The 22,410-nt window shown below is 38.5% G+C and overlaps 2 protein-coding genes across 15 annotated transcripts in view; one reads left to right on the forward strand and one right to left on the reverse strand.

The window, feature by feature from the left end:
• ALMS1 (ALMS1 centrosome and basal body associated protein) overlaps positions 1-22,410 on the forward strand; it is a 230,530-nt gene that overhangs the window by 167,728 nt on the left and 40,392 nt on the right. For 13 of the 14 annotated variants that reach the window (XM_042932701.1, XM_042932705.1, XM_042932703.1 and 10 more), the window contains one exon: positions 19,016-20,163. In XM_042932701.1, the coding sequence (XP_042788635.1) occupies positions 19,016-20,163 (1,148 nt within the window). Of the gene's footprint in view, positions 1-14,793; positions 14,844-19,015; positions 20,164-22,410 lie in introns of those variants that run through there. The other variant, XM_042932716.1, reaches the window with a different exon arrangement.
• Positions 6,176-7,957, reverse strand: LOC122216203 (trifunctional enzyme subunit beta, mitochondrial-like). Its single transcript, XM_042932718.1, has one exon. The coding sequence runs from the start codon at positions 7,892-7,894 to the stop codon at positions 6,467-6,469; it is 1,428 nt and encodes a 475-aa protein (XP_042788652.1). The 5' UTR covers positions 7,895-7,957; the 3' UTR covers positions 6,176-6,466.

A 22,410-nucleotide genomic window follows, 5' to 3' on the forward strand; every position in this document is an offset into this window, starting at 1 on the left:
GTGCATCACTTAGTTCTCTAATATTCCCCTCATACTCCTGGATTTTTTTATGTCTCTTTTTCTCAGCTTCCTCTTTTTCCATAATTTTATCTTCTAGTTCACCTATTCTCTTCTCTGCCTCTTCAGTCCGAGCCGTGGTTGTTTCCATTTTATTTTGCAGCTTGTTTATAGCATTTTTTAGCTCCTCCTGACTGTTCCTTAGTCCCTTGATCTCTGTAGCAATAGATTCTCTGCTGTCCTCTATACTGTTTTCAAGCCCTGTGATTAATTTTATGACTATTATTCTAAATTCACTTTCTGTTATATTGTTTAAATCCTTTTTGATCAGTTCATTAGCTGTTATTTCCTGGAGATTCTTTTGAGGGGAATTCTTCCGTTTCGTCATTTTGGATAGTCCCTGGAGTGGTGCAGAACTGCAGGGCACTTCCCCTGTGCTGTCTTGAATAACTCGCATTGGTGGGCAGGGCTGCAGTCAGACCTGATGTCTGCCCCCAGCCCACCGCTGGGGCCACAGTCAGACGGGTATATGCCTTCTCTTCCCTCTTCTAGGGGCGGGATTCACTGTGGGGTGGCATGGCCCGTCTGGGCTACTTGCACACTGCCAGGCTTGTGGTGCTGGGGATCTGGCATATTAGCTGGAGTGGATCGGCAAGATGCACAGGGGCGGGAGGGGTAGGCTCAGCTCGCTTATCCTTCGGTGATCCCCTTCAGGAGGGGCCCTCCAGCACCGGGAGGGAGTCAGACCCCCCGCCGGAGGGATGGATCCGCAGAAGCACAGCGTTGGGTGTTTGCGCGGTGCAAGCAAGTTCTCTGGCAGGAACTGGTTCCCTTTGGGATTTTGGCTGGGGCATGGGTGAGGGAGATGGCGCTGGCGAGAGCCTTTGTTCCCCGCCAAGCTGAGCTCTGTCGTCCGGGGCTCAACAACTCTCCCTCTTGTTGTCCTCCAGCCTTCCCGCTCTCTAAGCAGAGCTATTAACTTATAACCTTCCAGATGTTAAGTCGCGCTTGCTGTCAGAACACACTCCGTCCGGCCCCTCCGCTTTTGCAAGCCAGACTAGGGGTCTCTGCTTGGGCAAGGAGCTGCCCCTCCACCCCGGCTCCCTCCCGCCCACCAGTCCATGTTACGCGCACCGTCTCTCAGCCCTTCCTACCCTCTTCTGTGGGCCTCTCGTCTGCGCTTGGCTCCGGAGAATCCGTTCTGCTAGTCTTTTGGCGGTTTTCTGGGTTATTTAGGCAGGTGTAGGTGGAATCTAAGTGATCAACAAGATGCGGTGAGCCCAGCATCCTCCTACGCCGCCATCTTCCCTCAGTCTTCCACATTTTGTTTATCCACTTACCCATTGATGGACATTTGGGTTGTTTCTACTCTTTGGCTGTTATGAATAATGCTTCTATACAAATATTTATGTACAAGTTTCTGTATGGATATATGTTTTCATTTCTCTTGAGTATATACCTAGGAGTAGAATTACTGGGTCATGTGATAACTTTATATTTAATCATTTAAGGAACTCTCAGAGTATATGCCAACATTGCTGCATTACTTTACATTCCCACTAGCAGTGTATGAGGATTCCAGTTTCTCAACAACACTTCTTATCTCACTTTTTGATTGTACCCATTCTAGTCGGTATAAACTGGTTTCTCATTTTGCTTTTGATTTGCATTTCCCTCTTGACTAAGGATGTTGAACATCTTTTTGTGTGCTCATTGACCAGTTGTACATCTTATTTGGAGAAATATTTATTCAGAACTTGGTGTGGTTTTTATTTGGGTTATTTCTCTTTTTATTGAGTTCTAAGATTTGTTTATGTGTTTTAGACACATTTTTTTCTATCAAAATTTTGACTTGCAAACATGTTCTCCCATTTTGTGGGTTGTCTTTTCACTTGATGATATCCCTTAAAGTGGAAAAGTTTTTAATTTTGATGAAGTCTATCTCTTTTGTCTTTTGTTGCTCACATTCTTGGTGTCATACCTAACCATCCTTTGCCAAATCCAAGGTCATGAAGATTTATCCTTATGTTTTCTTCTAAAGGTTTTATAGTTTTAGTTTTACTTTTATGTCTTTGATCCATTTTGAGTTAATTTTTGTATATGGTGTGAGATAAGGGTCCAACTTCATTCTTTTCCATGTGGCTCTACAGTTGTCCCACCACCATTTGTTAAAATGACTTCTTCTTTCTTCATTAAGTGGGCTTGGCACCCTTATCCAAAATCAGTTGACCATAGATGCCTGGATTTTTTTCTGGGCTCTCAATTCTTTTCCATTGATCTTTATGTCTCTCCCTGTGTCAGTGCCACACTGTGGTGATAACTATAGCTTTGTAGTTAAGTTTTGAAATTGGGAAGTTTGAGTCCTCCAACTTTGTCTTTTCAGAATTGTGTTGGCTGTTTTAGTTCCATATGAATTTTGGAATCAGCTTGGCAATTTCTATAAAGAAATCAGCTAGGATTCTGCTATGGATTGTATTGAATCTGTGGTCATTTTGGGAACTAAAAATAACTAATTTTTTTTAATTATTATTATTTTTTTTTAATCTGCATCCAAGTTACTTAGCATGTAGTGCAACAACGACTTCAGAAGTAGATTCCTTAATGTCCCTCACCCATTTAGCCTATTCCCCCTCCCACAACCCCTCCAGTAACCCTCTGTTTTTCTCCATATTTAAGAGTCTTTTATGTTTTGTTCCCCTCCCTGTTTTTATGTTATTTTTGCTTCCCCTCCCTTATGTTCAGCTGTTTTGTATCTTAAAGTTCTCATATGAGTGAAGTCATATGATATTTGTCTTTCTCTGACTAATTTCGCTTAGCATAATACTCTCTAGTTCCACTCACGTAGTTGCAAATGGCAACATTTCATTCTTTTTGATTGCCAAGTAATACTCCTTTGTATATATATACCATATCATCTTTATCCATTCATTCATTGGTGGAACATTTGGTCTCTTTCCATACTTCGCCTATTGTTGATATTGCTGCTATAAACATTGGGGTGCATGTGCCCCTTCGAAACAGCACACCTGTATCCCTTGCATAAATACCTAGTAGTGCAATTGCTGGGTTGTAGGGTAGTTCTATTTTTAATTTTGTGAGGAACCTCCATGCTGTTTTCCAGAGTGGCTGCAGCAGTATGCATTCCCACCAGCAGTGCAAAAGAGATCCTCTTTCTCTGCATCCTCACCAACACCTTTTGTTGCCTGAGTTGTTAATGTTAGCCATTCTGACAGGGGTGAGGTGGTGTCTCATTGTGGTTTTGATTTGTATTTCCCTGATAATGAGTGATGTTGAGCATTTTTTCATGTGTTGGTTGGCCATATGGATGTCTTCTTTGGAGATGTGTCTATTCATGTCTTTTGCCCATTTCTTCACTTGGATTATTTGTTTTTTGGGTCTTGAGTTTGATAAGTTCTTTATAGATTTTGGATACTAACCCTTTATTGGATATGTCATTTGCAAATATCTTCTCCCATTGTGTCAGCTGCCTTTTAGTTTTGCTGATTGTTTCCTTCACTGTGCAGAAGCTTTTTATTTTGATGAGGTCCAGTAGTTGCTTTTGTTCCCCTTGCCTCCGGAAACGTGTTGAGTAAGAAGTTGCTGTGGCCAAGGTCAAAGAGGTTTTTGCCTGCTTTCTTCTCAAGGATTTTGATGGCTTCCTGTCTCACATTTAGGTCTTTCCTCCACTTTGAGTTTATTTTTGTGTATGGTGTAAGAAGGTGGTCCAGGTTCATTTTTCTGCATGTCGCTGTCCAGTTTTCCCAGCACCACTTGCTGAAGAGACTGTCGTTATTCCATTGGATATTCTTTCCTGCTTTGTCAAAGATTAGTTGGCCATATGTTTGTGGGTCCATTTCTGGGTTCTCTATTCTGTTCCATTGATCTGAGTATCTGTTCTTGTGCCAGTACCGTACTGTCTTGATGATTACAGCTTTATAATACATCTTAAAGTCCACGATTGTGATACCTCCAGCTTTGGTTTTCTTTTCCAAGATTGCTTTGGCTATTTGGGGTCTTTTCTGGTTCCATACAAATTTTAGAATTGTTTGTTCTAGCTCTGTGAAGAATGCTGGTGTTATTTTGTTAGGGATTGCATTGAATATGTAGATTGCTTTCGGTAGTATTGACGTTTTAACAATATTTGTTCTTCCTATCCAGAAGCATGGAATCTTTTTCCATTTTTTTTGTGTCTTCTTCAACTTTTTTCATAAGCTTTCTATAGTTTTCAGTGTATCTTTGGTTTGATTTATTCCTAGGTATTTTACGGTTTTGGGTGCAATTGTAAATGGGATTGATTCCTTGATTTCTCTTTCTGTTGCTTCATTGTTGGTGAATAGGAATGCAACTATTTCTGTGCATTGATTTTATATCCTGCAACTTTGCTGAATTCATGAATCAGTTCTAGCAGTTTTTTGATGGAATCTTTTGGGTTTTCCACATAGAGTATCATGTCATCTGCTGAGAGTGAAAGTTTGACCTCCTCCTGGCTGATTTGGTTGCCTTTTATTTCGTTGTGTTGTCTGATTGCAGAGGCAAAGACTTCCAATACTGTGTTGAATGACAGTGGCGAGAGTGGACATCTGTGTCTAGTTCCTGACCTTAGGGGGAAAGCTCTCAGTTTTTCCCTATTGAGGATGATATTAGTGTTGGGTCGTTCATATCTGGCTTTTGTGATCTCGAGGAATGATCCTCCTATCCCTAATTTCTTGAGGGTTTTTATCAAGAAAGGATGCTGTATTTTGTCAAATGCTTTCTTTGTATCTATTGAGAGCATCATAAGGTTCTTATCCTTTCTTTTATTGATGTGATGCATCACGTTAATTGTTTTGCAGGTATTGAGCCAGGCTTGCATCCCAGGTATAAATCCCACTTGGTCGTGGTGAATGATTTTTTTAATGTAGTGTTGGATCCGGTTGGCTAATATCTTGAGGATTTTTGCATCCATGTTCATCAGGGAAATTGGTCTATAGTTCTCCTTTTTAGTGGGGTCTCTGTCTGGTTTTGGAATCAAGGTAATGCTGGCTTCATAGAGTTTGGAAGTGTTCCTTCCATTTCTGTTTTTTGGAACAGCTTCAAGAGAATAGGTGTTAACTCTTCTTTAAATGTTCGGTAGAATTCCCCTGGAAAGCCGTCTGGCCCTGGGCTCTTGTTTTTTGGGAGATTTTTGATTACTAATTTGACTTCTTTACTGATTAGGGGTCTGTTCAAATTATCTGTTACTTCCTGTTTCAGGTTTTTTTTTTTTTTTAAGGTTTATTTTTGAGAGAGACAGAGCGCAAACGGCGGGCAGGCGGGGGGAGGGGCGGCAGAGACAGAGGAGGAGGCAGAATCCGCAGCAGGTTCCAGCCTGGAGCTGTCAGCAGAGCCCAGCGTGGGGCTCAAACCCATGAACTGTGAGACCATCACTTGAGCCAAAGTCGGACACTTAACTAACTGAGCCCCCCAGGCACCCCTTTTTTAAAAAGGTTTTCAATGTTTTTATTTATAAAATTTCTTTACACTTGACTTAAATCCTGGTAGAGACATCTCCAAACAGTGAAATAAATTTACCCCCAAGGAGCAATGGGGAAAAAAGTGTTATTTTAAATGTTTTTTTTTTTTTTTTTAACATTTATTTATTTTTGAGAGACAGAGCATGAGCAGAGGAGGGGCAGAGAGAGAGGGAGACACAGAATCAGAAGCAGCCTCCAGGGTCTGAGCTGTCAGCACAGAGCCCAACGTGGGGCTCGAACCCAACGAACCGTGGGATCGTGACCTGAGCGGAAGTCGGATGCTCAACCGAATGAGCCACCCAGGAGCCCCAAAAAGGTGTTATTCTAAAGCAGGACCCTCTTTATACCCCTAGCAGCCACATGACTGACTAAAATGGCTAAAAGTTACAAATGAGTAATTAAAGGCAAAATCTGCCCCCAAGCCAAGGGAACCACCCTTTATCTCTGGTAAAAACTAAGGCAAACAATTCTTCAATACTCCCTCACTTTATTAAGTGTAACAGGGTACTTATATATCTAAACATTTACTGTAAGTTTTCAGTGACATTTAAACTCTGAATTACCTTCCCATAATTAAGTTTCTTTAGGCACATTGGTTTGTATTTTATAGAAAACACGCATCTTTAGGTCACAAATTGGAAGGAGTATACTTTGCAAATGTTACAAAGATGATTCCAAATCTCTCCTGAACTGCAACCACTCATTTAAGTATTTAATGAAAATAGAGCCCCCAAACAACTGTTTAAACATAACACTGAGAGATTCTGCTGATTAAGAAATCCCTGAAAGAGTAGTAAGCCGTGATTACTGGAAAGCTCAGAATACTAGCAAGGCTTAATTGCAAAGTATTGAACAGAAGGCCACAAATTGTCTTTTCCTAAGAGGAGACAGGAACTAAGGATGTCAGTTAGTAATGCATTGGAATGGCATTGCCTAGTGCGAGTGTTGCGCAGAAACTCCAGGTCACCTCTCCTTTATTATTTTGGATAAGCTTCCACTATCATCGCATGGCCCTGCCCTCCAGCGGCACAGGCAGCCACCAAGCCATACTGGCCTCCCTCCTTCCGTAATCTGTTGGCAGCTGCCATGACCAACCGGCAGCCAGTAGCTCCAATTGGGTGTCCCAGGGACAGCGATCCACCCCAGTTGTTAAGCTTCTCCAAAGGAGGTGACCCAACCTTGGTTTTTCTACCCATGTAATTTTGTGCAAACCAATCAGAATCCATGGCTTTAAAATTAGCCAAAATCTGACCTGAGAATGCTTCATGAAATTCAAAAGCATCGATATCAGTCATTGTTAATCCTGCCCTTTCCAGAACTTTTGGAGTAGCGTAAGTTGGTCCAAGTAAAAGTTGATCTTTTGGATCCTGAGACACATACACAAAATCCCTCAAATATGCCTTTGGCTTATAACCCATGGCCAGAGCTTTCTCCTCTGCCATTATCAGCATTGCAGATGCACCATCAGTCAGGAAAGAAGAATTTGCAGCCGTCACTGTGCCATAGGGCTTGATGAATGCAGGTTTTAGTTTGGCCATCTGCTCCAGAGACGAAGGACGAATGCCATTATCTTTGGTAACTGTATCTTTTCCTGGTACTTTGAAGGGCACAACATCAGACAGGAGTCCTTCATCCTGGGCCTTCTTGGCCAGGCTGTGAGAGCGCAGCGCGTACTCATCCTGGTCCAGTCGAGAAACAGCAAAGGCAGCAGCCAGTCGGTCTGCAGAGTGGCCCATGGTCTCACTGGTGGAGAACTCGGCCACCGCAGGGAGCTCGGGTGACAGGAAATTCAATCTGAATTTAGAGACTACAGACAGTCGCTGACCCAGAGTCTTGGCCTTATTGAGATCAAGCAACATCTTCCTCATTTTCCTTGAATGACGAATAGGGACATCAGACATTAACTCTACACCACCTGCCACGACCACATCGCACTGCCCAGAGGCAATCAAGCCAACACCTGTGGTCATGGCTTGGTTGGCAGAGATGCAAGCCATGGTGACAGTGTGAGCAGGAGTCTTGTCAGAGAAGCCAGCTCCCAGGGCAGCCTCTCTAGCCACATTGCTAGTCTTCACTTCCTGTATAACTGTGCCAAAGATGATATAATCAACAACATCCTTCGGGACATTGGTCCGATGCAGCAAACCCAAAAGTGCTGCTCTAGCCAAATCATGTGGCATCAGTTCCTTATATGAAGTGCCCGACTGCAAAAATGGAATGCGAACACCCTCCACCACCACAATATTCCTTATATTGGGTTTGGCTAAGGTTTTCTTTGACTTGGTCTGGGCGGCTGGGGCAGCTCGTAGCTGGGAGGAACAGCTTAGAGGTCTTAAAGAAAATCTGAGGGCCCATTTTGATGTACTGGGAAGATTTTTAAGCGTGTAAGTCAAGATGGAAGTCATTGTGAAATCTTAGCCTCAGTCCTCTCCGGCTCCCGCTGCGGGCAAGCAAGGTTTTGTTCCTGTTTCAGTTTTGGTAGTTTATATGCTTCTAGGAATTTGTACATTTCTTCCAGATTGCCCTTTTTTTTTTTTTTTTTTGCGTATAATTGCTCATAATGTTCTCTTATTATTGTTTTTATTTCTGCTGTGTTGGTTGTGATCTCTCCTCTTTCATTCTTGATTTTATTTATTTGGGTCCTTTCCTTTTTCGTTTTGATCAAACTGGCTAGTGGTTTATCAATTTTGTTAATTCTTTCAAAGAACCAGCTTCTGGTTTCATTGATCTGTTCTACTGTTTTTTTGGTTTCGATAGCATTAATTTCTGCTCTAATCTTTATTATTTCCCGTCTTCTACTGGTTTTGCGTTTCATTTGCTGTTCTTTTTTCTAGCTCTTTAAGATGTAGGGTTAGGTTGTATATCTGAGACCTTTCTACCTTCCGTACGAAGGCCTGGATTGCTGGGAACTATTGCCTTTTAAACAGTGTTAAGCCTTCCAATCCATAAAAATGGGATATTTCCCATTTATTTAGATTTTATTTAATTTCTGTCCACAACATTTTATAGTTTTAAGAATACAAGTTTGCTCTTTTTCATTAAGTTTATTCCTGAATATTTTAATTTCGTTTGATGCTATTGCAATAGAATTGTTTTCTTAATTTGTTTTTGTTTATTAATTGTAAATGTGCAACAATAGAATCGATTTTTTGTATTTACTTTTTATCCCGCAGCCATGCTGAACTCATTTAGTAGTTCTAATATAAAACTTTTTTATTGCTTATTTATTTTTGAGAGAGAGATAGCATTCACTAGTGGGAGAGGAGCAGAGAGAGAACAGAAGATCCGAAGTGGGCTCTGCACTGACAACAGCAAGCCCAATGAGAAGCTCAGACTCATAAACCATGAGATCATGACCTAAGCTGAAGTCAGGTGCCCCTAGTAGTTCTAATGTAAAATTTTTTATGTATTCCGTAGGACTTCCTAGATACAAGATCTTGTCATCTGCAAATGTAGTTTTACTACTTCCTTTGCAATCTGCATGTCCTCCCCACACCCCTCCTAATTACTCTGACTAGTACCTCCAGCACTATGTTAAATAGAAGTGGCATAGTAGACATCCTTATGTTCCTGTCTAGGGAGCAGACATCCTGTCTTTAAATATTGAGTATGATTTTAGCTGTGGGTTTTCCATAGATGCTCTTTATCAGATTGAGGAAGTTCCCCTCTATTCCTAGTTTGTTGAGCATTTTTATCATGAAAAGGGTTGGGTGTTGTCACATGATTTTTCTGTGTCTTTTGCGATGAAGAAGTGAGTTTTGCTTTTTATTCTTTTGATTTTTGGATGTTGAACCAACCTTGTATTTGTGGAATAAATCTCACTTGGTGAAGGTATATAATATTTTTTATATATTGCTAGATTTTAGTTTGCTGGTATTTTGTGGAGGCTTTTGTGTCTATATTCATAAGAGATACTGGTCTGTAGTTTTCTTGTGATGTCTTTGTTGGGTTTTATTATCACGGTGACACTAGCCTCATACAATGAATTGGCAAGTGTCCCCTTCTCTTTATTTTTTGGAAGAACTTGTGAAAAATTAGTGTTAAAACTTTAAATGTTTGGTAGAATTCAAAGATGAAGCCGTCTGTGTCTGGACTTTACTTTGTAGGTAATTTTTTTATTATTATGAACTCAAACTCCTCACTTGCTTTTGATCTGTTCAAATTGTCTATTACTTTTTGAGTCATTTTTAGTGGTTTATGACTTTCTAGGAATTTGTCCATTTCATTTAAGTTATTTAATTTGTTGGTATACATAGTTCATAGTATTCCTTTATAATCCTTTTTATTTCTTCAAATAAAATAAATTTATTAGTAATAGATTGGTAGTAAAGTTTTTTTCTTTAATTTTTGATGTGAGTCTTCTCAGTTTTTTTCTTGCTTAAACTAGCTAAAGTTTATCTATTTTGTTGATCTTTTTTGTTGTTATTGATCTTTTGTGAGAACCAACCTTTGGTTTCAATTATTTTTTCCTTTTTTATTTTCTTTTTGATTAGTTTCCACTCTGATCTTTATAATTTCCTCTTTCTGTTTGCGTTAGTTTTAATTTGCTCTTTTTCCAATGCTTATGGTGAAAGTTTAGGGTTTTTTACTTGAGATCTTTCTACTTTCTTGATACAGGTACTTATAAGTATAAATTTTCCTCTTAAGATTTGGCTGTATACCATAAGTTTTTGTCATTTATAAAAATATTTTCCTTTTTTTGGATCCCATTTTATTTTTTGTATGTATGTATGTATGTATTTTTAGATATCAGTTAGTTAACATACAGTGTAGTATTGGTTTCACAAGTAGAACCCAGTGATTCTTTGCTTCCACATAACACCCAGTGCTTATCCCATCACGCGCCCTCCTTAACAGCTATCACCCGTTTAGCTCATCCCCCCATGAACCTCCCCTCCAGCAACCTTCAGTTCTCTGTATTTAGGGGTCTCTTATGGTTGGCTCCCTGTTTTTATCTTATCTTTCCTTCCCTTCCCCTATGTTCATCTGTTGAGTTTCTCAAATTTCACATATGAATGAAATCATATGATGTTTTTCTCTGACTTATTTTTCTTAGCGTAATACATTCTAGTTCCATCCACATTGTTGTAAATGGCAAGATTTCAGTCTTTTTGATCACCAAGTAATGTTCCATTGTATAATATGTCATATCTTCTTTATCCATTCATCAGCTGATGGACACTGAGCTCTTTCCATATTTGGCTATTGTTGATAGCACTGCTGTAAACATTGGAGTGCATGTGCCCCTTTGAATCAGCATTTTTGTATCCTTTGGATAAATACCTAATAGTGCAATTGCTGGGTCATAGGGTAGCTCTATTTTTAATTTTTTAGGAACCTTTCTACTGTTATTCAGAGTGGCTGCACCAGTTTGCATTCCCACCAACAGTGCAAAAATGTCCCCCTTCCTCCACATCCTGGCCAACATTTATTGTTTCCTGAGTTGTTTGTTTTAGCCATTCTGACAGGTGTGAGGTAGTTTCTCAGTGTGATTGAAGCTTCTGCACAGTGAAGGAAACAATCAACAAAACTAAAAGGCAACCACTGGAATGGGAGAAGATAGTTGCAAATGACATATCGTATAAAGGATTATTATCCAGAATCTATAAAGAACTTACCAAACTCAATACCCAAAAAAACAAATAATCCAGTGAAGAAGTAGGCAGAAGACATGAATAGACACTTTTCCAAAGAAGACATCCAGATGACTAACAGACACATGAAAAGATACTCATACTCATCATCAGAGAAATATTAAAAGTATTTTCTGATTTCTCGGGTTTTTTTCCGCATAGGTTATTTAGGAATGTTTTGTTTAATTTCAGCATATTTGAGCTTCCCAAGTCTCATTCTCCTGTTGATTTCAGATTTCATTCTACTGTGGTTGGAGAACATACTTTATATTATTTCTATCCTTTTAAGTTTACTGAGGTTTGTTATGTGGCTTAGCATGTGGTCTGTCCTGGCAAACATTCCATATGCACTTTAGAGGAATGTACATTTTGCTCTTGTTAGGTAGAATGTTCTATAGATAAGTATTAGGTCTAGTTGGTTTATAGTGTTGTTCAAGTCTTCTGTTTCCTTGTTACTCTTCTGTCTAGTTGTTTTATCCATTTTTTAAAATGCCGTATTGAGGTCTCCAACTTTTTTTCTTTCATTGTCTCTTTCTCCTTTTTGTTAGTTTTTGCTTCCTGTATTTTGCTGCTCTGTTATCATAGTAGATACGTGTTTATAATTCTTTTTTTTTTGATACGTGTTTATAATTCTTATGTTTTCCTCACACATGACCTTATTTCATTATGAAATATCCCTCTTTATCTGTAGGAACATTTTTTTGTTTTAGAATCTGTTTTTTATGATATTCATATAGCCACTTCAGCTTTCTCATCATTGCTGTTTACATGATACATGTTTTTCCATCCTTATGTTTTCAATCTATTTATATCTTTATATGTAAAATATGTGTCTTGGGGTGCCTTGGTTGCTCAGTCAGTTAAGCGTCCGACTTCAGCTTAGGTCATGATCTCTCGGTTTGTGGGTTCAAGCCCCGTGTCAGGCTCTGTGCTAACAGCTTGGAGCCTGGAGCCTGCTTCGGGTTCTGTGTCTCCCTCTCTCTCTGCCTCTCCCCCACTCACACTGTGTCTCTCAAAACTGAATAAACATTAAAAAAAAATTTTTTTAATAAAATATGTGTCTTGTAGACAGCTTATAATTGGATCATGTTTAAAAAAAATAAGTTTCTACCTTTTTATTGAATTGCTTAATCCATATTTGTTATTGATATAGTTGGATTTATATCTTCCATTTTGCTTTTTGTTTTCTATATATCTATACCTGGAAAGGTGGTGGATTAGCTATCCTGAAAAACTCCCTTGAAGAAAATAACTAAAATGCTAGATAAAAATATCAAAACTATCTTCTAAAACTTAACAGAGTTGACATAACATTTAAGCATCTTCAGGTCCCAAAAAATAAAGTGAAGGCAGGAACCCACCCTAGGCATAATTAAGCACTAACACAGATTGTCACCCTAAGGGTTTCACTGAAGTCTATAGATCTGGGATTTATTTTTAAGGTCTACGTGAAGTTGTGAACAAAATATAGAACTTAGGGCACACCCATAGTGAAAAAGTCCTGCTTAAAGCTGGGTTTCCAGTAGGCTGCAATCTAGTAAAAGAATAATAAGAAATAAACACATCCATCCAGAAGAGTAAAGCAAGGAAACTTGCCTGTCTTAACCTCAGTAGCAGGTCTGGGGAAAGAAGGCAGTAACAAATTCATCCTCAGAATTTGTAACTACAGAGCAGCTCTCACATAGGTTTATAGTTGTGAAGTTTGCACTGGTACATTTTATCAGTGCAGTAAACTACATGTGTATCTGAAAATTCTGCAGCCCAGAATTTTATTTAAAATGGCCCTAGTAAAAGGGGCACCTGGGTGGCTCAGTCGGTTAAGTGTCCAACTTCAGCTCAGGTCATGATCCACAGTTCATGGGTTTGAGCCCTGTGTTAGGCTCTGTGCTAACAGCTCAGAGCCTGGAGCCTGTTTCAGATTCTGTGTCTCCCTCTCTCTCTGCCCCTCCCCAGCTCACACTCTGTCTCTTTCTCTCAAAAATAAATAAACACTTAAAAAAAATTTTTTTAATGGCCCAAGTAGTGCCAACTCATGCCAACTCATGCCAGGCTGAAGCAAATGCACATCTCTTTAAAGGAATTTCAACCCAGACCTCAGAATATGCCCCCAAATGCCAAACTCATAGACACCATGAGTGAAAAAGTATAACAAATAGAAGTAACAAGCAAAAATGAGACCCACAAAGACAATTTTTCAGGGCTTTCTGGAAAAATGGCTGATTCTACGATTGGAACAGGAAATACAGAAGATGAGCCTGGAGCATCTTGTAGTGCTAGAAAGTAAGGAGAAAACTTTAAAGTGATGGAGAGTATGTCAAAGGGACACAAGAACCAAGTAAAAGAGCTCCTAGTGGCCAAAGTTCCAGCAGTTTGAGCAATATAGTAGTATTGAATTATAACCAAAGAATAAACATTCATGGATCCATAATGATATAAATAAATGATTGAATAAATAAATGGGAGCAAATAGACAGTTTTGTGCAGAATCCCAAATGTCTGAGTATGTATGGAGTATGTAGACACTTTACCCTTAAGGAGGTAGAACATAATTCCCTAGTCTTTAAGAATGGATTGCACATAATAACTTCCTTCCAAAGAGTTTAATATGGGAAGAAAAAAGAGAGTAAGTTTACAGTGAAGAACCCTGACGAAAACACTACCTCAACCAGGTGGTCAAAGTCCACACCAACAGTGATAAGTCATGCTGACGGTATGTACCCTTAATATGTAATGAGAATGGCACTTTAAAGTCTTCCTCCCCCAAACCTGTAACACAGTCTATTCATGAGAAAAACAAATGAACAACATTCTGCAAAATATTTGATTGGTACTTCTCGAAACTGTCAAGGCCAGGGGTCTTGGGTGGCTTGGTCGGTTAAGTGTCTGACTTTGGCTCAGGTCATGATCTTGCAGTTCGTGAGTTCAAGCCCCACGTCGGGCTCTGTGCTGACAACTGGGAGCCTGGGGCCTGCTTCAGATTCTGTGTCTCCCTCTCTCTCTGCGCCTCCCCTACTTGCACTCACTCTCCCCCTCTCTCTCAGAAATAAACATTAATTTTTTTTTTTTTTAACGTAGGTGTCATAAAGGACAAAAGCTGAGGAACTATTCTAGATCAAAGGAGACTAATGAGGCATGGCAGCTAAACGCAGTCATGATTCTAGATTGGACTGTAGCCCCAGGGGAAAAATTACTATAAAGGACAATTTTGGGAAAATTGCTGAAATTTGAACATAATCTTCACATTAGTATCATATCAATGTTAAATTAAATGTATTTGGTAATTATACCATGGTACGTAAGAGAATGCCTTTCCTTTTAGGGTATATACACTATAGTATCCCAGGATGAAAGGACATGATATTTATAACTTATTCTCTGATGGTTCAGATAAAATGTAAGTAATATGCATATGCTTGCAGGTTGTGATAGAGAGAGAAGCCAGTGTAGCAAAATGTTAACAATTGGTGAATCCTACCAGAAATGTATGGAAGTTTATTCTATTTTGCTGCCTTTTGGTAGGATTGGAATTTTCTTTTCTACAAAATAATATAAATAATAATATATTATTTATAATATTAATAATATATAAATATAAATGATATAAATACATTACAAAATATATTTGTAAATATAAATTTTACAAAATAATAATAAAATTTTCTCTTTACCAGAAAGAGTCTGAAAAAGATGATGGAGATGGTGTAGGATTTAGCTATACAAGGTATTAAAATAAACTATACAGCAGTAACCATTAAAAGGATGCTATTGTGGGGGGCGCGTGGGTGGCTAAGTCAGTTAAGCATCTGACTTCTGCTCAGGTCATGATCTTGCGGTTCGTGAGTTCAAGCCCCACGTTGGGCTCTGTGCTGACAGCTCGGAGCCTGGATCCTGCTTCAGATTCTGTGTCCCCTTCTCTCTCTGCCCCACCCCTGCCTGTGCTCTCCCTCTGTGTCCTTCAGAAATGAATAAACATTAAAAAAAAAATTAAAAAAAAAAAAAGGATGCTATTGGGTCAAGAGACTGAGAGTGGGTACCTCAATGGAAATAAATACAGTGAGAATCTACTGTTTTAAAAGTGCCATTTCACATCAGTTTGGAATAGATGGATTATTCAACACATTATACCAAGATGCTTAGCTAGCGTTTGGGGACGTGTGGGGGTAGATTTCTCCTTACCCCTGTTGCCAAGATTCGTATATTTCAGAGATGTAAGTAATAAAAGAGAGCATGAGATCATAAAAGTTCTGGATGAAGGTGTGGATTATTATTTCTTATAAAGTAAGGTGACAAAATCTAAAAGTCCTAAAAGCAAATATTTGATAAATTTGTCTACATATTTTAAATTTCTGCATGGTAGAAAAATACTATATGCAAAGTCAATTTATAAATGCAAAGTAGGAAAACAATTTTAAACAGATAAACTTGAGAAAAGGGGGCTAATTTTCTTAATATGCAAAGAGCTTTTTTATAAATCAAAGACAGTCTAATAGAAAAACAAAGAACATGAGCAGGAATTTTATGGTGAAAGAAATACACATGGCCATGAAAGATATGAAACAATACTTAGCCTTTTTCATAATTAAAGAAATATAGTAAACCACAGATTTTTTTTAATATTCATTTTGAGAGAGAGAAATTGGGGGGAGGGACAGAGAGAGAGGAAGAGACAGAATCCCAAATAGGCTCCACCCTGTCAGCGCAGAGCCCTATGTGGGGCTCAATCCCACTAAACATGAGATCATGACCTGAACCGAAATCAAGAGTCAGACTCTTAGCCAGTTGAGCCACCCAGGCACCCCTAAAACACAAATTTTTTAAGCCCTTTAGAATAGCACAGATGAAAAGATTTGATGCTGATTATAAAAATATTGTTGGAACTTAGGATCCCAAGCCTGCTTGGGATTCTCTCTCTCCCTCTCTCTGCCCCTCCCCTACTTACACGCGCTCTCTCTGTCTCTCTCTCAAAATAAATAAATAAACTTTAAAAAAAAAAGTATTGTTGGGATATGGGGAAATGTACATACATCTTCATAATACTATTGTTAGAAGTGCAAATTTATTGCAACATTTTTAAAGAATAGAGCAATTTGACAATGTCTAACCATTGTGACTTTATTAACATTTGTTAAGTAGAGCTCTGGGATGTCCAATGGCTCAACAAAAGAGTACAAGGGAAATTGATATAGAGAACTTTATTACTCACAGGTCCTGGAGGAGGTACACAGCATGCTTTGAGGGGACACACAGGGCAAGAGAATGGCAAAACCTGGGGTACATGCCTTTATTAGGGTCTATAGGTGGATTGGTTCCCAAGATAAGGGTGAACTGGTGAATTCAAAACCAGAAAGGGCAGTATTTTGGTAAGCTTGGCAAGGGTCTTCTGTAAGCGGTGCACAAAGGGTAAGGCCCTAGGAGGTGGGGGAGACTGTGTATCACAAGGACTTTTGGGAAGGTCATATAAGGAACTTAAATACTTAAGATTCTGCGTGCTGTTCTCTAGGGCATGCATTCGAAGGAGGGGCTAGTGTTAGTTCAAGGCCCCTGCAGTCCGCTTGCCTACACAAAATGGATGCTGAAGCAGCAATATTTTGGACCCCTTTATCTAAACTCTCAACATGGACTAAAATTGAAATAAATGTTTCTTTTATCCAGCATTTCCACTTGCAGGAGTTATAAAGTTGTATCAAACATAAAATCTCACACGCACACACACACACATGCACAGATATCCACTGGAGCATTCTTCAGGAGAGTAAACATTTGGAAACAACCTAAACATGTAGTTAAATTATATATCAAATCAGTAAATATAAAATGTTTACATATGCATACAATATTTTTTTCATTGAACAAATATTTTTGCAGCACTTGGCAGCATTTTATCTAAATGGGTATATAAAACCTGGTTAATAGTTTTTATTAGAAAGTGGCTTAGGGGTTGAGGGGTGGCAGGGAGACTTTTTCACCTTAAATTCTCTACATTATTTGAATATTTTACAATGAGCATATTTAACTTTAATTTTTAAAAAATAGTAAATCATAGTTTAATATACTTTGATATATTTGGGGAGAATTTTACAAATGCTGTGTGTAAAACTAATGTATTATCAGAATAGACATCCATCTCAACCGATTTGACCTTTACTCAGTGAAGTACCATGAGATAGGGTTGTGTAGTCTCATTGCTCATAGAGCTCTTTATACTCAACGGATTCAGCTTGCTCATTTTCTACTCTTTACCATGTATTTTACTTCAGCCCCAAGTCAGTGGGACTGCGTTGTTTGAAAATACTGATATTGGAAAACAAATACATTTTCCAGTAATGTTATCTATTTCCTCATTCTTTTGCTTTTGCTTTTGCTTTTGCTTTATTTTTTAATGTACTGTCGTTAGCCCTTTGACATTTTGCTGCTTTTATCCTGTTGCTATGGTATCCTTCCTGAAGTATAGCCATAATCTTGTTATTCCTCTGCTCAAATGGTATACTGGTGCTTAATTTCCATTAAGAATAAATTTTAAAGTCCTTAGCCTAGTGTTCTAGGCTTCACATAATTTGTCCTCAAATTCCTACCTCCTTTCCTTTCCTTTCCTTTTCCTTTCCTTTCCTTTTCCTTCCTTCCTTCCTTCCTTCCTTCCTTCCTTCCTTCCTTCCCATAATTTTATCATGGAAAGAACACTGAACATGAGATCTACCCTCTTAACAAAATTTTAAGTGTACGGTATATTGTTGACTATAGGTGCAATGTTATACAGCAGGTCTCTAGAACTTACTCATCTTGCTTTGACTGAAACTCTATGCCCATTGATTAGTAACTCCCCATTTCCTACCCTTCCCCCCAATCCCTTGGCAGCCACTATTCCATTCTTTGATTCTGTGAATTGGACTATTTTAGATCTCTCATAAAAGTGAAATCCATCTTATTTCACTTAACATAATGTCCTCAAGGTTCATCCATTATGTCACATATAGCAGAATTTCCCTCTTTTTATGGATATGCCATATTTTCTTTATTCTTCGATATGTTGGTGGATATTTAGTTTGCTTCTACATTTTGACTGTTGTGAATAGTGCTGCAGTGAACTTAGGAGTGCTAATATTCCTTTGAGATCTTCATTTCAATTCTTTTGGATAAATACCCATAACTGGGATTGCTGAACCGTATGGCAGTTCTAATTTGAATTTTTTTAGGAACCTTCGTACTGTTTTCCACAGCAGCTACAACATTTTGCATTCTCACCAACATTTGTTTTTTGGGTTTTTTGATAATAGCCATCTTGACAGATGTAGATGATAATTCATTGTGGTTTTGATTTGCATTTCCTTGATAAGATTAGTGAGTGATGTTGAGCCTTTTTTCATCTACCTATTGTCCATTTATATATCTTGAGGAAATGGCTGTTCAAGTTATTTGCCTAGGTTTTCAATTGGGTTATTATTTTACTATTGAGTTGTATGAATTCTTTATATATTTTGGAGATTAACCTCTTACCAGACATATAGTATACACTTCTTTTCTCTTATTTCATACATTGCCCTTTCTCTTTGTCAGTTGTTTCCTTTGCTGTGTAGAAACTTTTTTAAAAAAAATTTTTTTTTTTTTAATGATGGGTATTTTTCTTTTTTTGTTTTTTAAGTTTATTTATTTTGAGAAAGATAGAGAGTAGGGGAGGGGCAAAGAGAGGGTGAGAGAGAGAATCCCAAGCAGACTCCACACTCAGCACCGTAGCCCGATGCGGGGCTCAAACTCATGAACCGCAAGATCATGACCTGAGTCAAAATTGGACGCTTAACCAGCTGAGCCACCCAGGCGTCCCTAAGTGTGAATACTATTTCTAAAGGGAATACAAATATTTTGAAAATCCTTCAAAATCTTTTTCTTTCTCCCTTTCAGAGTCCAGATGTCATTCAGAATTTGAAAATACTACCCATTCTGTCTTCAGGTCAGCCAAGTTTTACTTTCATCATCCAGTCCACCTACCAACTGATCAAGATGTTTGCCATGAATCCTTGGGGAGGAGTGTTTTCATGAGGCATTCTTGGAAAGATTTCTTTCAGCGTCATCCAGACAAACAAAGAGAACATACTTGTCTTCCTTCCCCTGATGAAAATGTGGAAAAGACCAAGGCAGATTATACCAGAATAGAGAGCCTCAGTATCAATGTAAACTTGGAAAACAAAGAAGTGATGCATTCCGCTAAAAGTCAGGCTAGAGATTATCCAAAAAGTGACAAACAAATTAGTGATCCAAAAAGGGATCGTAAGGTCACCCCAGAGCTAACAACTCAGCACACTGTGAGTTTGAATGAACTCTGGAACAAGTATCAGGAGCGACAGAAACAAAAGAAACCTCCCGAGTTTAGTGACAGAAAAGAACTATCCTTGGTGGAGCGACTTGATCATTTGGCTAAACTTCTTCAGAATCCCATCACATATTCTCTCTGGACCTCTGAAAGCACACAGGATGATAGCAGAGGGGAACGGGATATTAAGCAACAGCAGAAAATCAAGCTTCAGAAAAAGAAGCGGTATAAGAGCCTGGAGAAATGCCATAAAAACACAGGAGAGCTTAAAAAAAGCAAGGCGCTTTCTACTCATCAAGCTGGGAAGTCCAAGCAGATTAAAATTGAACAGATTAAATTTGATAAGTATATCCTGAGAAAACAGCCAGGTTTTCATTATATAAACACCACTTCCTCAGATTCTAGACCATCTGACGAAAGTGAGCTGCTCACAGACACTGCCACCAACATCCTTTCCACAACCAATTCTCCTGTGGAATCTGATATCTTGACCCAAACAGATAAAGAGGTGACTTTGCAGGAGAGAAGCAGCTCTATTTCCACCATTGACACTGCCCGACTGATCCAAGCTTTTGGCCATGAAAGAGTTTGTCTGTCACCCAGGCGAATTAAATTATACAGCAGCATTACCGACCACCAGAGGAGATACCTTGAGAGGCGGAGCAAGAAGAATAAGAAAGCTTTGAATACAGGTCATCCCCAAATGACTTCTGAGCACACCAGAAGGAAACACATCCAGGTACATGGCTACAAATTCCGTCTGGCAATGTGACTGCCTTTTTCATGGACTTTTTAGTTAAGCTTTGCACACAGGTGAAAAAAAGCCAATTGCCCTTTCCTCACTATAACATTTCTTACCAACTTTCGGAAAAGAGTGAGAAAGTGTAGTACAGTGCTATTGTGAGTTGTCATTCTTTTCTTCAACACTCAGTTACGACGAAGGGCTTTGCTGCTAAATGCTTCAGAATCTGCAAAGTGTACCCCTGGCACAGGGGAGCTTCCAGTTTAGGATGACCTCCATTCTGAACATTAGTGCCTGGCCGTTTCTGTTTGTTTGGGGTTTTTTTGCTTATTCATTCCTCCCTGTCTTTCAAGAAGTTTTGAGATGTTCTTAAACACATACACAGATATACACAGACACAAATATCCAGACACATACTTATGTAAGTAATACAATAATGATATTCTTGAGTAAATGAAGAATTAGAATGATAGAAAATTAAATTAAAGCCAGGAAGGGATGAGCTACAACATGATTTTTAAAGATAAATAAATGAAGAATTGTGAGTGTTGGGAAGACAAGTTGAAGCCAGAAGGGAGATAAATAAATACACCTTGTGGATATGGTTGCTAGAAGTGAGCCACAAATTTTGCTCTATGTTTTCTAGCACGTGGTGTTGCTACAACTTTGTGATCAATTACATAAGTCTATAATATAAAAACTAGGTTTTCAAAAGCATTATAAATATTTCTGATACTGAGACCTAAGAGAAATTTCTCTCATCTATTCTCATAAAGAAGGCACCAGAGTGTATGTAAGAGTCCTCAACAGCATCCTTACAAGGAATTCAGTAACAACACCCATAAGGTTAATATGACCTTACGTTAGGGAGTTTCAGTAAAGGCAGACTTCAAGGGGGCAGCAAATGCAGACTAATACTTTAACCCAAGAATAAAATTTAGGGTGGCTAGAGGAGTGTTCTCCAAAGAGGGATGCTTACAGAATGGGGCACTGGAGTACAGACAAAAAAAAAAAAAAAAAGATATTTATTTTTCTCAGCCTTTTAAAATTTATATTTGTGTATATGTTTTATAATATATGAATAGAGCCATAATTTATAACATAAATAAATATCTACTTTGGTAATTTGTGCTCAAAAATATTTTATCAGTAGGACTGCATGATCAAAAAAACTTAGAGACCACTAGTCTAGAGGCAAGGAGACACAAGACATTGAGACAATTCATAAATATTATTTCTCATAATTGAGTTTTTGGTAGGTATTAAATGATAGTGATTACATGTATAAATAGAACAATATGACTTTTTAAAGTAGGAGAAGAATTGGGAATGATAACAGATTAAGGCTTTTTGTTCCATGGAGGAGATAGGGAAAAAAGATCTCAGTAGAGGGTGTGTGTGTGTGTGTGTGTGTGTGTGTGTGTGTGTGTGTGTGGTAAAATCCATACACTTTACACACATAAAGTTTATAGTTTTAACCATCTTAAAGTGTACAGTCTAATGGCACTGCGTATATTCACAGTGTTTTACATATCACCACTATCCAGTTTGTGTGCTTTTTCATCACTCCAGTAGAAACTTCCTAACCATTAAGCAGTCGCTCTCTATTCCCCCTCCCACCAGCCCCTGACAACCATGAAGCTACTTCCTGCCTCTGTTGCCTGTTCTGTGTATTTCATATAAATGGAATCATACGGATGTGACCAAGTCAGACATCTGTCACTTTAACATATTTTTGAGGTTCATCCATGCCCTAGCATGTATCAGTACTTTATTGCTTTATATGGGTGAATAATATTCCATTGTATGTATATACTATATTTTATTTATTCATCTGTTTGTGGACATTTAGGTTTCCATCTTTTGGCTACTGTAAAAGGAGCAGATATGAACATCTGTACACAAGTTTTTATTTGAACACTTGTGTACAGTTCTTTTGGTTATATACTTAGGAGTGGAAGTTCTAGGTCATATGATAATTCTGTTTTTAGCTTATTGAGTAACCACCAAACTGTTTTCCACAATGGATATACCATTTATATTCCCACCAGCAATGTCTGAGCGCCCCATTCTCTCCACATTGACCAGCACTTTTTATTTACCTTGTTTTATGGTTTGTTTGTCTGTTTGGGTTTTTCTTGCCATGCTAGTAGGTGTGAAGGGTATCTCATACTCATTGTCATTTTGATTGTGGTTTTGATTTGCTTTCCCCTTTCCTAATGACAGTAAGCATCTTTTCCTGTG

The sequence above is a fragment of the Panthera leo genome, chromosome A3, assembly GCF_018350215.1.
Source record: "Panthera leo isolate Ple1 chromosome A3, P.leo_Ple1_pat1.1, whole genome shotgun sequence".
NCBI classification, from domain to species: Eukaryota; Metazoa; Chordata; class Mammalia; order Carnivora; family Felidae; genus Panthera; species Panthera leo.

Coding starts and splice junctions, on each gene's coding strand:
- LOC122216203 (XM_042932718.1), bottom strand. CDS start 7,894: ATGACTTCCATCTTGACTTACACGCTTAAAAATCTTCCCAGTACATCA.